Source organism: Bombina bombina, chromosome 4, assembly GCF_027579735.1.
Source record: "Bombina bombina isolate aBomBom1 chromosome 4, aBomBom1.pri, whole genome shotgun sequence".
In the NCBI taxonomy this organism is placed as follows: Eukaryota; Metazoa; Chordata; class Amphibia; order Anura; family Bombinatoridae; genus Bombina; species Bombina bombina.
In genome coordinates this window covers 1041330054-1041345928 of record NC_069502.1, presented here as the reverse complement: position 1 = coordinate 1041345928, position 15875 = coordinate 1041330054, and the positions used below count along the sequence as shown (strand labels likewise).

The 15875-nt window shown below is 37.6% G+C and overlaps 1 protein-coding gene across 2 annotated transcripts in view; it reads left to right on the top strand.

The window, feature by feature from the left end:
- PLCB1 (phospholipase C beta 1) overlaps positions 1–15875 on the top strand; it is a 1466985-nt gene that overhangs the window by 915454 nt on the left and 535656 nt on the right. For both annotated transcript variants that reach the window (XM_053712164.1, XM_053712163.1), the window contains exon 11: positions 2482–2639. In XM_053712164.1, the coding sequence (XP_053568139.1) occupies positions 2482–2639 (158 nt within the window). The remainder of the gene's footprint in view (positions 1–2481; positions 2640–15875) is intronic.

The following is a 15875-nucleotide window of genomic DNA, read 5'->3' as shown; positions in this document are numbered from 1 at the left end:
ACTATTATAATAAAATTACATTACACTATATTAAGCTAAAAATTAATCTAACCTAACTTTTATACTAAAATTACATTACTTTTTTACTTTTACTTTTTATACTAAAATTACATTAAACTACAAATTAAATTAACTATATTATATATTTAAACACCTAACCCTACTCAAATAATTTAAATCTACACTAAAAAATTACTAAGTTACAAAAAACTAACAACTAAGTTACAAAAAATAACAAAAACTAAGTTACACAAAAAAAAAAACCTCTAAGTTACAAAAAATAAAAAAGAAATGATCAAAGATTTAAACTAATTACACATAATTTAAGGGCCCTATGAAAATAAAAAAAGCCCCCCAAAATAAAAAAACCCTAACCCACGATAAACTACAAATAGCCCTTAAAAGGGCCTTTTGCGGGGCATTGCCCCAAAGAAATCAGCTCTTTTACCTGTAAAAAAAAAAATACAAATACCCCCCAACAGTAAAACCCATCACCCACACAACCAACCCCCAAATAAAAAGCTAACTCAAAAAACCTAAGCTCCCCATTGCCCTGAAAAGGGCATTTGGATGGGGATTGCCCTTAAAAGGGCATTTAGCTCTATTGCAGCCCAAGTCCTAATCTAAAACTAAAACCCACCCAATAAACCCTTAAAAAAATCCTAACACTAACCCCAGAAGATTTACTTACAGTTTTGAAGATCCGACATCCATCCTCCAAGAAGCTGGGAGAAGTCCTCAATGAAGCGGCCGAAGTCTTCATCCAAGGCCGCAGAAGTCTTCATCCAGACGGCATCTTCTATCTTCATCCATCCGGCATGGATCGGCTCCATTTTCAAGACATCCGACGTGGAGCATCCTCTTCTTTCTGACGACTACAGACGAATGAAGGTTCCTTTAAATGATATCAAGATGGCGTTCCTTAGATTCCGCTTGGCTGATAGAATTCTATCAGCCAATCGGAATTAAGGTTGAAAAAATCCTATTGGCTGTTGCAATCAGCCAATAGGATTGAGCTTTAATTCTATTAGCTATTCCAATCAGCCAATAGAATGTGAGCTTTAATGGGGAGCTTAGGTTTTTGAGCTAGTTTTTTATTTGGGGGGTTGGTTGTGTGGGTGGTGGGTTTTACTGTTGGGGGGGTATTTTAATTTTTTTTTTACAGGTAAAAGAGCTGATTTCTTTGGGGCAATGCCCCGCAAAAGGCCCTTTTAAGGGCTATTTGTAGTTTATTGTAGGTTAGGGTTTTTATTTTATTTTATTTTGGGGGGGCTTTTTTATTTTCATAGGGCGCTTAGATTAGGTGTAATTAGTTTAAATCTTTGATAATTTCTTTTTTATTTTTTGTAACTTAGTGTTTATTTTTTTTGTGTAACTTAGTGTTTGTTATTTTTTGTAACTTAGTTGTTAGTTTTTTGTAATTTAGTAATTTTTTAGTGTAGATTTAAATTATTTGAGTAGGGTTAGGTGTTTAAATATATAATATAGTTAATTTAATTTGTAGTTTAATGTAATTTTAGTATAAAAGATAGGTTAGATTAATTTTTAGCTTAATATAGTTTAATGTAATTTTATTATAATAGTTAGGGTAGGTTAATTATTAATTTAATATAGTTTAATGTAATTTTATAATAATAGGGTAGGTTAATTAATAGTTTAATATAGTTTAATTTAAATCTAAAGGATAAGTTTAAATTTATTATAAGATAGGGATGATTTAATATTTAATATAAAGTTAGCAGGTTGTTAGGTTTAGGGGTTAATAGTTTAATTTAGTTTATGGAGATGGGGGGGGGGCTGGCGGTTTAGGGGTTAATACATTTATTTAGTTGCGGTTGGCTCCGGGAGCGGCAGGATAGGGGTTAATGACTTTATGTAGGTGGTGGCGGTATAGGGGATGGCAGATTAGGGGTTAATAAGTATAATGTAGGTGGCGGTGGGCTCCGGGAGCGGAGGAATAGGGGTTAATAAGTTTATTAGAGTTGCGGTGGGCTCTGGGATCAGCAGGATAGGGGTTAATAACTTTATTAGAGTGTCGGTGGGCTCCGGGAGCAGCGGGTAGGGGTTAATAACTTTATTTAGTTGCGGCGGGGTCGGAGAGCGGCAGGATAGGGGTTAAACAGTTTAGTATAGTGGCAGTGTTTAGTGACAGTATACAAATAAAGCTGGGAAAAAGCCGAAGAGCAGCGAGATCGATGACTGTTAGTTAACAACAATCCGCTGCTCATCGCCCCGTACTTGGTGCGCGGCTTTTTGACAGCTTTTTTGGTAACTATGGAGAGCGTATTCAGGTCCACAGCAGCGATGTTAGGTGATGTCAGGTGAGCGTATTGGTGCCGTCGAATGCAAGTAAGTTGACGGCTTGATAAGTAGGCCTCCAAATGTTTATATCCTGGAGAATAGAAATTAAGTTCCAACCACTAGATTGTATATTTACTGCATCAGAAGAGATATAATGAAATGTATTGCTTTTTTTTTCAGCTGGACAACTGGCTGGTAACTCATCAGTGGAGATGTATCGTCAAGTACTCTTGGCAGGTTGCCGTTGTGTGGAACTGGATTGCTGGAAGGGAAGAACAGCTGAAGAAGAACCAGTTATTACACATGGATTTACAATGACTACTGAAATATCCTTTAAGGTACAGTATATTAATAATTAACTGTATGGGTAGAGATGGATAACAGTACTATATTTAGTCATTTTTTTAAAATATTTTTTGTAACAGATTAGGGATTAAAATTGCTTTGTTATTTTCTACCAGATGTCATAAATGTAGCATTATTATTGAGGCAATGGTGATATGGTGAAATAATTGCTTATCTTCATTTTTATGAGTAGTGCAGTTATATTGTAGGATCTATTTACAATTTAACTTATGCCACTGCGAGTATGAACCTCTGTTTTTACTTTTTTCATACACTCTACAATCATTTAGAGCTAGCAAAATATCAAAGAATTTTATAATTTTATAATATTCCTATAGGAAAATGATTATTGATTATTGACTCTAAGTTTATTAAAATCTACCTTACACACACACACAAGAGGGTATTTTTTATAAACATTCCCGCATATGGTTTTGAGTTTAACCATGGTAAGTTTAGATTTAGTTTAGTTTAAGAAAAGTTGGTAGCACCCTAGGATAACCATAGAGATGCCTGGCTGATTTTCACAGTGATGGTACTTTTGTACCCTTATCCCAAAAGCTTTGTTTTTTTGTTATAAACTTGGTCACCCGTGCTCGTCTTAATAGGTGCACTTATACGGCCTCAGCAGTATTAAAGATCACAAAAATCTTCACCCTAATCAAGACATCAACTACACTCAAAATAGCCCCCCAAAAATAAAAAAATTAAAAAAGTCAAAACATCAAGGATACCTCCCACCCAGAGATATTCAGATTTAATGCTTTTGGCACTAGTAACCCACCTACTGTAGGGAATCTGACATCAACTGCAAATATAGGAAGAACAATACTAGGATCCCATAGAGACTAGAGTTTGGGACTAGATAAGGTAGTATATTTAATCAAAGACTAAATTGATTTCTTATGCTATATCCTATGGGTTTTGTATGGTGTTTAAGCAATGTCTATGACCATTCACCTAAGTCACCAAATGGAATGGATGAGACCACCACTAAAAAAAACATAGGACAATATATTAATAGATCTTAAAGGGACACTGAACCCAATTTTTTTATTTTGTGATTCAGATAGAGCATGCAATTTTAAGCAACTTTCTAATTTACTCCTATTATCAATTTTTCTTCGTTCTCTTGCTATCTTTATTGAAAAAGAAGGCATCTAAGCTTTTTTCTTGGTTTAGAACTCTGGACAGCACTTTTTTATTGGTGGATTAATTTATCCACCAATCAGCAAGGACAACCCAGGTTGTTCACCAAAAATGGGCCGGCATCTAAACTTACATTCTTACATCTCAAATAAAGATACCAAGAGAATAAAGAAAATTTGATAATAGGAGTAAAATAGAAAGTTGCTTAAAATGTCATGCTCTATCAGAAAAGAAAAAATTTGGGTTCAGTGTCCCTTTAATTGTGCCACTACAATGGAGCTGCTATATTATTTATATATAATATAAATATATATCTATATATATTTATATATAATGGCAGCACTTTTTTAATAGCAGCTTCATTGTTCTAGTATCTATCACAATAACATTAATATTATTTAAGAGGAAACACCAGACTATGAAAGAGGCTGAAGATGTATAAAATAAGCTAAGGATTTGTAGTGGGGACTTGGTTAGCAGTTAAGTTTGTTAGTTCCTGGTTATGGTTTGTTGCTCAAAAGTCATGTTTAGGGTTTATTACAGTAGGAGCTGTGAAAAAGTGTATTAGTATTGACGGTATGGGGAATATTATTATCCCCTAAAGTTCTTTAAAGGGACAGTAAAGTTAAAATAATACTTTCATTATTCAGATAGAGCATGATAGATTAACCAACCTTCCACCGTTTTTATTTGATCTTATTTGCCTTGTTCTCTTGGCATCCTTTTTTACAAACATACCCAAGTAGGCTCATAAACAACAATGCCCTATTGGGTGCTAGCTGCTAATTGATGGTTTTACATATATAACTTTTGTCATTATTTATTGTTTCACTCAATGTATTCAGCTAGCTCCCACTAGTGCATTGCAACTCATTTAACAAAGAATACTAAGTGAATGTAGCAAATCTGATTGTAGAAATAAATTGGAAAGTTGTTTAAAATTGCATTCTCTATCTGAATCATAAAATAAAAATATTAGGTTTCATGTCCCTTTAAAGCACGTATACCTATATGATATAGGTGCCTGTGTTAATGCAGTGGATCATTTATGCTTGATTAGCCTGTATCAGGGTTTATTCTAACAAGTCTTCAAGCATGAATATACCGTCATAATTTATCATCCGTGCACTGAAATGTTAAATAGTTAGGAAAAACTAAACATTGAGCTTATCTTGCATACAAATTAATGTAATCACAATAAAAATAAAAATGTTTTGGTTTTAATGTGCAGATGTTTTCTTGACATAGACCTACGTCTGCATTGAATGTGCACCTGTCTTGTAACTGGTATAATGGTGTAAAGACTTACAAGGGGACAAGGCAGGTACAATATAAAAGGCTTGTGTGACAATAATGGGACATCATAAATATTAAGACTGGTTTGTGATGCTCCTGCTAAAAACCTTTAATGCTTCACATTAAAAGTATAGACAATAATGCACAAATACTTGCAAACTCTTGCTTATTTATTCCATGGTTGTAATTGGGTACACAATTTAGCTTCCTGTGACAGCTTTGCTAGTATGTGCAGGTTATTTTGTAAATAGTTGCAATAAGACTGAAAACTTGCTATTGCTTGGCACTGAAGCCAGGACAAACTGATTGATCATTATAACATATTGATGCACAGAAAGCAACGGATACTGAGCAGCATGAAACATATTGGGATTACCTTTATGCATATCCCTAGCATGTGACATAAGGGATCAATACAATCTGAAACAGGAGTTAGAGAGAGACTGCTTAATGTGAGAAGTGTTCTACTCTTGTGTGCAGTATTTGTGCTATTTTAATGTTGAAGTTAAATTAGTTCTTGCTTTTCCATGCTATTATGTTTAGTGTATTGGCCTCACTTGAGTGGGTAATCTAACATTGATTCCAATCTTTCCAATTTGTTTTTATTTCCCCCGGCTGTTTATTGGCTCCCTATACACCTTTATCAACATTTGAGCAATCACAATCCAAATGATAACATCAAGTGGAAAAAGACTGTATTGGATATGAGCGTATCCTGGACAGTTCACCCATACAATGCACAGACAATATCGGAAATCATAATCCATCCAACTACAAGTTTTGTTCATATATATATAAACAAGAAAATGGAAGAATTTAAACTCAACATCCAAATGGTGTTGATAATGTGTAAAATTGCTTTTATGACATGTTTGAGAGTATTCCAAGACAGTTTGGGATAATTCTGTTGACTTGTTTGTGTGCAATACACAATGAATTGACCACAGACACCATTAGACATATATATGAACATATGGTCTAAATCCAATAAACCTTGTAATTTAGTGGTTTTACAATTTACAGCATTAGAATTGTTAAAATACTGTTATTGAAGATAAGTTGCAGCCACTTTCTTCTAATGGAAATTAATTTCTCAGATTGTTCTTCTTGATTTTAGGTGAGAATGTCGCCAAAACAGAAAATGTGGTATACTAAATAAGTTAAAAACAAAATATTAAGGCCAGATTACAAGTGGTGCTCTTGAATGATAAGACTTCCACAAGAAAAGATTTTGCGTGCGAAGGTTAGCGCGTGTATTACAAGTTTAAAGTAAAACTTTTGTGTCTGAGCAAAACCCAACACGCGGTAACTTCTGGACTTTGGATATAACGACTGCACTACCTTATTCTTGCGCTAACCTGATAGAAGTTATTTATATTTCACATTCCAATGTTCTTCACATACAGGAAAATGTTATTTTATTTTAAATAGATATTTCTATATATATCTATTACTGTGTGTATATATATATATATATATATATATATATATATATAAATCAATGTAAATATTTGCATAGGAAATTAGCACATCGAGGCAAGATTCCCGCTTGCTTTTCCCCAGAAATACATCATATACAATGTTACCAATGCACAATAAAATTCTGGGTAAGATATGCAAATTAGATATGCAAATTCTCAGTTTTTTTGCTTCAAAATACTGTTTTAACACAGCTATCCTTTTAACAGGATTATTGCAGCAAACCAGAAATCACTCACTAGACAGCCTGTTTCGTTCTTTTTGGAATTTATAAGTAGGAGATAGATTTCTGGTTGCTGCATTGGTAAAGCTATTTTCAAGGTTAAACCAAAATTCATTAAAAATATGTTAATTTCAGTTTTTTATCTCCCCCCATAATTTTTTTTTTTTTTTTAAAACAAGCTTTATTGGAAGTCAACAGCGATACAATTTAGTGAACGACACACAAATCAGGGATAAAAATTATAAGATACGGTCCTTATCATCAAGGTTATACTTTAAGTAATCTCTCTTTCAGGGTGACCCCCCTGTGCCACGGATCATCCTACTTGGGGTTATTGTCCATTAAGTCTGTATTGGGATGCCGCTCTTGAGGCATCTCTCGCTGTGCTGATTTGCATAGACCAAAAATTATTCTATCATCACAGTGGCTAGTGTATCTAAGGTTAGGTTATACAGATTCCAATAAGCATAACATCATTCAATAAAACAACTACAACATTTGTATGTGCAATAAATTCAACCTCTTTAAACCACACCTACTATGTGGCGATGAAGGGAGGGGAGGAAAATAGGAGAGAAGGGTGGAGTGGGAGAGGGGAGAGAGGATGGCAGGTTAGAGGAGAAGGGGGGGGAAGAATAATGGAGGCCTGGCCTGGGGGGGTCCTGCTCTATGTTTTGTATTTCCTCCACTGGAGCTTAGTCTCCAGTTATGACGGGGGCTTTGAGTAGGGTCTCCCAATAGAACTGGACATTATGGAAAAAGGATAAATTACCATTGCTATAGTAAGAATATTCTTCCGCCGCTAAGAGTTCTGAGGTGTGTGTGAGCCATTCCTGTATTGTGGGGGTACGTGCAGATTTCCAGTTGCGGGCAATAAGTGCCTTTGCACTATTTAGGCTAATTTGTGTTAGTTTCCATTTAATTTTACAAACTTTATCAGGTTTATGGTTTAGGAGGGCTATAGAGGGCGAAAGGTGAAATGTTGCTCCCAATAGTTCCCTAAGGAGCTGCTCCACTCCCCTCCAAAAGGGAGATATTGAGCGGCATTGCCACCAAATATGTGCCATCGTCCCATTAGACCCGCACCCCCTCCAACAAGTGGCACCCGCTCCTGGGTAGATCTTTTTAAGTCTTTCCGGTGTGAGATACCAGCGGAACAACACCTTATGGTTAAGCTCTAGGGATCTTGGTATGGATGAGGACTTGGCGGTGTAGTGTAATATATCTTGCCAGTGTTCCTCAGGGATCTCCGCTCCCAGCTCCTCCTGCCAATGTAGTTTATAAGGAGAGGACGTGGGGTCTGTGCTGCATCTAGCATTTTTTTGGCCTTTGATAGAGAGCCACGGGGGGTCGTACCAGATATTCATAGCGTTTCAAAGTGGGTCAAGTCTCTAAGTAGGCTATCTCTATGGGGTGAGATTTTCAATAGGTGTGTGAGCTGTGCATATTTGAGCCACCCAGAGAAAGCACCTCCTGCCAAGTCAGCCAGCTGGGAACGGGGTTTTTAATGCATGGTTAAAAACCAGATTAGTAAACGGTATTGTGCGCTCCAGGCCAGTAGGATTAGGTCTTTCGGCCAGTAACCCTCCCATGAATTCAGCATTATAAGAGATTGTAGACATTGGGGAGACAAGGGACGAGATGCCCTTTATTTTAGCTCGGATCCCATCCCATGTTTTGAATAGGTGGTTATATAGTGGGGATAGTCTTGCTAGGGGGGGTCTAGCCGAATGCTTGACCCAACTAAGGGGACCTATATTCGGAGATTTTAATAAGAAAGAGTCTATAGTTGTCCATGCTTTGGAATTAGCCGGGTTATGCCATTCAATGATTCTCTGCAGAACTACGGCCCTATGGTATGACAACACTGACGGCACTCCCAGCCCTCCTGCGCCCAGCGGGGCTGTTATAATTTTCTTGCTAATACGTGGTTTAATGTTACCCCATATAAAAGAGTTTATTATTGACTGTAGTTGATTGATATATGTGTTCGGGAGGTGAATAGGTACAGTCTGCATAACATAAAGCAATTGTGGGAGGGCCGTCATCTTTACTGCTTGCATCCTACCCCACCACGAGAGTGGTCTGTGCTGCCAACCGTCGAGTTCCTTTTTGAGCCTATGCATGAGGGGCATATAGTTGTGCTTAAATAGTTTGCTGCTCCCCGGCGTGAGCTGGATTCCTAAGTATTTAAGTTTGTCTAAGTTTAGTTTATATGGGCAGTGAGTCCTTAAGGCCTCAAAGGATTGCTTTTTCATATTAATATTTAGGATTTCAGATTTTTGTGCGTTTATATGAAAATTAGAGTGGGCACTAAATCGGTTGAATTCCTCTAGTAAATAGGTGATGGAAGTGGAGGGGGAAGTTAACAGAATAAGGACATCGTCCGCGTAGAGGGTTATTTTGAAAGAGTTGGGACCTAAGGTTATAGAAAAAATGTAGTGGCAAGAGTCCCAAGAGATGGATAAAAAAACAGGCTTTATTAAATCAAATTAAAAAACAAAAAACAGCGAAAAAGTGTCTAAAAGACTTAAGAGAAGAATGAGTAGATCAGTCTTACGCGTTTCGGCTAGCTGTTGCCGTAATCATAGACTGTAGCAAACAAACATTCTGAAGTCTATATATTCAAGTGCAATCAATTGCTTAATTAATTAAACTAATTCAGCTGTATTCTAGCAAGCAGAGAACAACAATGTTATAGGTGAAACAGAAAGCATTGATGCTAACAGCTACATGTAGCCATTATCAGTAATCTATTACAAAGGCATGTTGTGCAGACAGACAAAATTTAGAGGAACATAAAAAATTAAATACAATGGTTGTTTTGATATACATATATATAAAGCTCTTATTTTAGAGAGTGATATACAAAATTTACAATAAACCATTTTATATAAAATTTAAATCAACCTCTATATACATATAGGGATATATTTTAATCTTATGGACCAGATTCGAACCTGCAACCAGTGTGTTCAGGGGCAGTTGACTTAACCACTAGGCCATAGCAGCCCAACTATATAACTTGAATTGAGAGCAAGGGCTTAAAGGAGACAATTAGAGTGGTTCTGATTTTAGTCGTAACTCTTTTAAAAAATTGTGCTTGCTTCAAATTTGGGGCATATACATTGACCATCGTAACTGGTCGACTATAAAGAAGGCCGATAAGGATAATCCATCTTCCCCCTGGATCCGTTTCCATGGTTGTAAGTTGGAACGGCAGTGTCCTATGAAACAAGATTCCCACCCCCCCTCGTTTGGCTGTATGTGATGCAAAATATGCGGTGGGGTAGTCCTTATTGGTAAATTTAGGGGAGTTATCTCTAGGAAAGTGGGTCTCTTGAACGAAGACCAGGTCAGCCTTAGATTTTTTAAAACATGAGAGAGCAACTGATCGCTTTGTGGGTGAATTTAGCCCCTTCGCATTCTGAGATACTAATTTAATATGGTGTTGTCCTGCGTGGGGGGACTTCTGGTTCAGCAACGAAGCCATACTGGACTACTAGTGGGGTGGGGGGGATAGATGTTAATCTGCCCCGGGAGACTCCATATGAGGGTAGCAACTAAATGTGTTTGCGGTGTAGTGTGGTGGACTGTTACCTGAGGGTGAACTGACGTGTAGTATCTACGGCCCCTGCCAGGCCTCGGGTAATGGGGAGAAGTAGGAGGTTGCGATGAGAGTAGGGTGGAGAGGGCAATTCTGTAATGGTAAAGAGCACATGTTAATAAAACAGAATATACAAAAATTAACACAAAAACTTGAACACAAACATGAAGCATTATTCGCCTCTAACTACTTAGCTAAGGGAAGGGGGTATAAGTGGCTGCTACTACTTGTGGTAGCAGGTCGGCAGCAGAACAATAAATCCTGGAGTTTGACATTCTGGGGTTGCTAAACAGTGCAAGACAGTCTAAACACACTAACGGCCTTAGCAGCGGTCCATAGGGGAGTGCAAGGCGTGAGGTAACAAGAAATAAAAGAAAAAGAGAGCAATACTTATACATTACTATGTTCCATGGTCTATGGTGAAATGGATTAACCAACACAAGTTCCTGCATGCCCCTTGTCCAAGCCCACAGGGGGGCAAGGGAAGGGGTCGCACATGGCCGGAAAGTCTCATATAGTGAGGTGATCTGCTGGAAGGTAATTCCATGGTTCAGGTAGGTTCCCCTTGATCAACAGAATTCTTAGCTGTGGGTCTCCGTTTCTTTCTTTGGGGGACCTGAGTCCACTCCTGTCTCTGTGGGTTTGGTGTGCGCTGGGTTGTGATATCTTTAAGAGTGAGCAGAAATCCTCCAGGTCCTCAGGGGTTCTATAAACAGCAGTCAAATTGTCTCTAATTACTTTTAGATTAAAGGGGAATCCCCATCTATAAGGGATGCCAAGGTCTCTTAGGTGCAAGGTGAGGTATCTAGCCTCCCGCCTTTTGCTTAGGGTCATTTGGCTGAGATCTGCATAGAATTGAAGGGCACATCCATTGTGTGTGATGGGAGATTTTTTCCGGGCCGCCGAGAGGATATTCTCTTTGTCCCTGAAACTGGTAAACTTGATAACAATGTCTCTCGGGGGGGCAGTGTCTTTCGGGGGGGGGGGTCTCAGAGCTCTGTGATATCTATCCAGGGGGTAGTCCACCGCTTCTTCATTATCCATCAGTTTGTTGAATAATGTTTGTAGGTATGGTAGGAGTTCCGAGGTCTTGATGTTTTCGGAGACCCCCCTGATTCTGATATTTTGGCGCCTCCCCCTGTTGTCCAGGTCTTCAACCTGGTCCTGTAGTTGAGTTATGATAGTAGAGTGATGGGACATTTGGCGGGACTGGAGGTCGAGGATTCTGTCAGTTTGTTCCGCATCTTCTTCAATTTGTGCTATCCTGGAACCTATTTCACTTATTTCCCTCTTAACCTCGGATAGACTGGATTTTATCATCAAGCTAACTTGCCCTATAAACTTATTGAAGTCCTCTTTGGAGGGCAGAGTTTGCAAGTCCGCCTTAGTTAGCATTGTATCTGGGCTCTCCTCTGGATCAGAGTTGTGGGTTGGGGGTGGCATTTTCGCCGTATTGTCAGCTTGCTCAGTAGCCGCTGCTTCCGCGGCTTTAAAAAAACTGTGTACCGTGGAGGCCGTAGAGGTGTTACCCTTTCCCGCCTTGTCCGCTCTGGGTAATCTTTTAGATGACATAATAGGCCTTAGTGGGTGTCCCTTGTTCGAATTTTGCTGCAGTGACAGTGTGTGGAAAAGTTAGGGGGGATCCCCTATATCAAGTCGTGCGCCCCTCAATACAAATGGCAAGTTCAATTATAGGGCTGATATAATAAAATATTCAGATGCCCGCTCCTTTATGAGGCACTGAGATATGGAGAACCGCACATGCCCAACAAACAGATGCCTTGTTATATACCTTGTGGAGGCGCCCTGCATCTAGTACTGCTCTGCTTTAGCCCTGCGTTGTAATCTGGGCCATTAATGTTGCTGCTCAGAGGAAACCCCCCTTTTCAGACCAGGTGTGCATAACGATGGCGCAGCCCCGGGGCAGAGAGGGCCCAATGTATTGTACGTGTTGCGTAGTGATAGGGTTCAGATCCCCTCTTACCCCTCAGACTCGCTCCGTGTAGTGATTCGGTCACCGGTCCCACATCTGCAGTCCTCCGCCGACCGTGGTATGGTGAAAAGAGAGGAAGTGTTCTGTATACTCCCTATGGCCCAGGTGACATGGCCATGCGCCTCAGTGAAAGTCCTTGGTAGGCCTCAGGGGAGCCGCGTGGGTCCGCAGTTTGCTATGTCCGGCCTAGCACGCACCGGAGCTTTAATAAAGGTCGCCAAAAGTGTCACATGCCCCTAGAGATCAGGTGCGGGTATTTGTAGCTCCCGAATCTCAAAGCTGTGGTGCTGGTAAGGTGATATCGCCGACCACACTTCGGAGCTCTAAACACCTGCGACCATCTTGGGCACAGGCTAGCTCCGCCCCCCATCTCCCCCCATAATTTTAATGAATTTTGGTTTAACCTTGAAAATAGCTTTACCAATGCAGCAACCAGAAATCTATCTCCTACTGTTGAGTTCCAAAAAGAACGAAACAGGCTGTCTAGTGAGTGATTTCTGGTTTGCTGCAATAATCCTGTTAAAAGGATAGCTGTGTTAAAAAAGTATTTTGAAGCAAAAAAACTGAGAATTTGCATATCTAATTTGCATATCTTACCCAGAATTCTCTTGTGCATTGGTAACATTGTATATGAGGTATTTCTGGGAAAAAGCAAGCGGGGAATCTTGCCTAGATGTGCTAATTTCCTATGCAAATATTTACATTGATTTAATTCTGAGACATGGAGGATTTTAATTTTAGTTTTTTATCTCCCCCCATAATTTTAATGAATTTATATATGAATATGAATAATAATGAATATATATATAGATAGATAGATAGATAGATAGATATTAATATAGATATATACATATATATTTTACATTAACATTATTATATATATATATATATATATATATATATATATTTTTTTTTTTTTTTTTTCCTTGTGAAGAACATTGAAATATGAAATATACATAATTTTCTTCAGGCTGTAGGTCTAATGTCGTGTCACATGAAGAACTAGTTATCTTAAGGCGCGTTATGTAAAATATTATTTAATTATAATTACTGTAAAAAAACAGTTTTATATATATATATATTCGGTGCTCTGACAAAATGCTGACGGACATTTGACCGACAGCATTCTGTCTAACGGAGATTTGGCCGACGGACAGAATGCCGAAGCATGTTCAAGGCAGATACACTCCAGAGTGCTCTGTTCTAATCAGATTCTCGGGCACCACAACCACCTCTGGGAACCTAACCATGGGTTCCAGCCCGCACGTCTTGTAATTCTCTGTCTGGGAATAATCTATCTATCAAATCTATCTATTTATCTATCAAATCTATCTATCAAATTCATCTATCTATCAAATCTATTTATCTATCTTATCTATCTATCGAATCTATCTATCTCGTGGCCAGACTATTATCTGACAGCCACTTGTCTGTCGGACTATTATCCGTTGGCCAAATATCCGTCAGCCAAATGTCCGTTGGCTAACAGTCCGGCCACGATATATTCTACTGATTCTTTCTTTTACGAGATACTCAATCTCGTAAAAGAAAGTCTTTATTTCCAATGCACTAAAAACGTAATCCAAGAGGTACACAAAGCAGCATCAACAATCACAGTATCTGCTAACATGTTTCGGCCTTCAGGCCGTAATCATAGCTGTAATACATAGCACCTGTACCCTTTAGAAAGCAACAGAGCTGACCTTGATTGGTCTAAAAACAAAGGTGTGATTAAAGATGCAAATTCCTTATTGGAGTATATCTAAGGTGCTATCACAATTCAAGTCCCTACAAAATGAGAGCTGCACTATTTTTGAATAAATGAACAAATGAATCTATAGTGAGTATAATCACAATCACATTAATGTATAATGCGAGCAACATATTTTTGTATAAAAATGTGTCAAACAGTGCATGTGTTAAAGATGCAGATGCATGGGAATTACTCAACCATAAATTCATTTGTAGTCATAATTCTTATTCCCAGCAGAAAGTGTGCATAGAGAAATATCAGTATACAAAATATAAAGTATATTTATATATAACATGAATCACACATGTATGTACACTTAAACTTAGGCATATAAATAAATACTCAATAAACTCAATAAAAAGAGAGAATAGATGTCTTAGATGTCTTAAATGGCTACGGGTCATATATACTTCTCTATATAGGGTATATATTTTAGTCTTATATAAACTTAATCTAATGCTTAGCACAAAAAGGAGTATCTGTGTATATATACAATTAACAATATTCATATCCTATACATCTCTGCATACTTGCATTAGTTTGATGAACTATTTGTAAAGGTCTAGCCTTTACCTAAATAGAAGAATACATGAAGGGGCAAAAAGGGAAAATCTATGTCAATTTGATTACAATATAATATATCTCACACACTGGCATGTTTATTTTATTGCATTTTATTTTATTTTATATCATTATACCCAGTTCAATCTAGTTCAATTCTGTCCAATCCAACTTAACACAAATCAAATTAGACCAGATTAGACCAAACCAAACCAAACCAAATGTACAACTGCTGAGGAAGAGGGAAAGGGACTGTTCATCACTGCCAATGGTTGATGAGGTCATATTTGGAATTCAATCCTTTTGGTACTCTTGTTTGCAATTTGAATATCCAATACATTTCCCTCTTCACCAGCAGACGATCCCTGTCTCCTCCTTTAGGGGGACAACATACTCGTTCAATGGCCTGGCCTGCCATCTTAGGGTTTGAATACTTTTTTGATGTCGATTGGTGAAATATATATATATATATATATATACATAACGCACCTTAATATAAGTCATGTCAGGTTAGTGCACTTGAAATATTAGTGTAATCCTGACGGGCTTATATGCGCAAACCCAATTGGAGTATACTAATTCTTCATGTGCATTAACTCTGCACTACGTTAGACTTACAGAGTGGAACCCAAATTGTGTTACGGATATTTTACATTCCAACGTTCTTCACATAGAAGAAAATGTTAGTTTTTTTTAATATATATTTCTATATATATTATTTATTTATTTATAAAATATTTTACCAGGAAGGATACATTGAGATGTCTCTCGTTTTCAAGTATATCTGATGATGTTAATGTAAAATATATATCTATACCTTTATATCTATATAAATATATACAGGTATTGGCATGTACAGATAGATATGGTATTATCAATTTAAAAATACAAATAACATTTTCTCCTAAAATAGTAGTCAACAAATATACAATTATAAACCATCAGCTTAAATGCGGCTAAAGAAGTCTCCTTTCTCTGGGGCTAATAGAGGATAATAGTGCACTGCAATAATGACCAGTTCATATGGCAACACAGTGATTAATAATGTATACAACTTGTTGGGCGATGCTTGTTAAATAGCCTTACTCCTCTCCACGTCCAGGACTTCGTTAACAATAACTCTCACCCATTCTCACGAGATATACAGGAGGTGAAACAACATTGCATT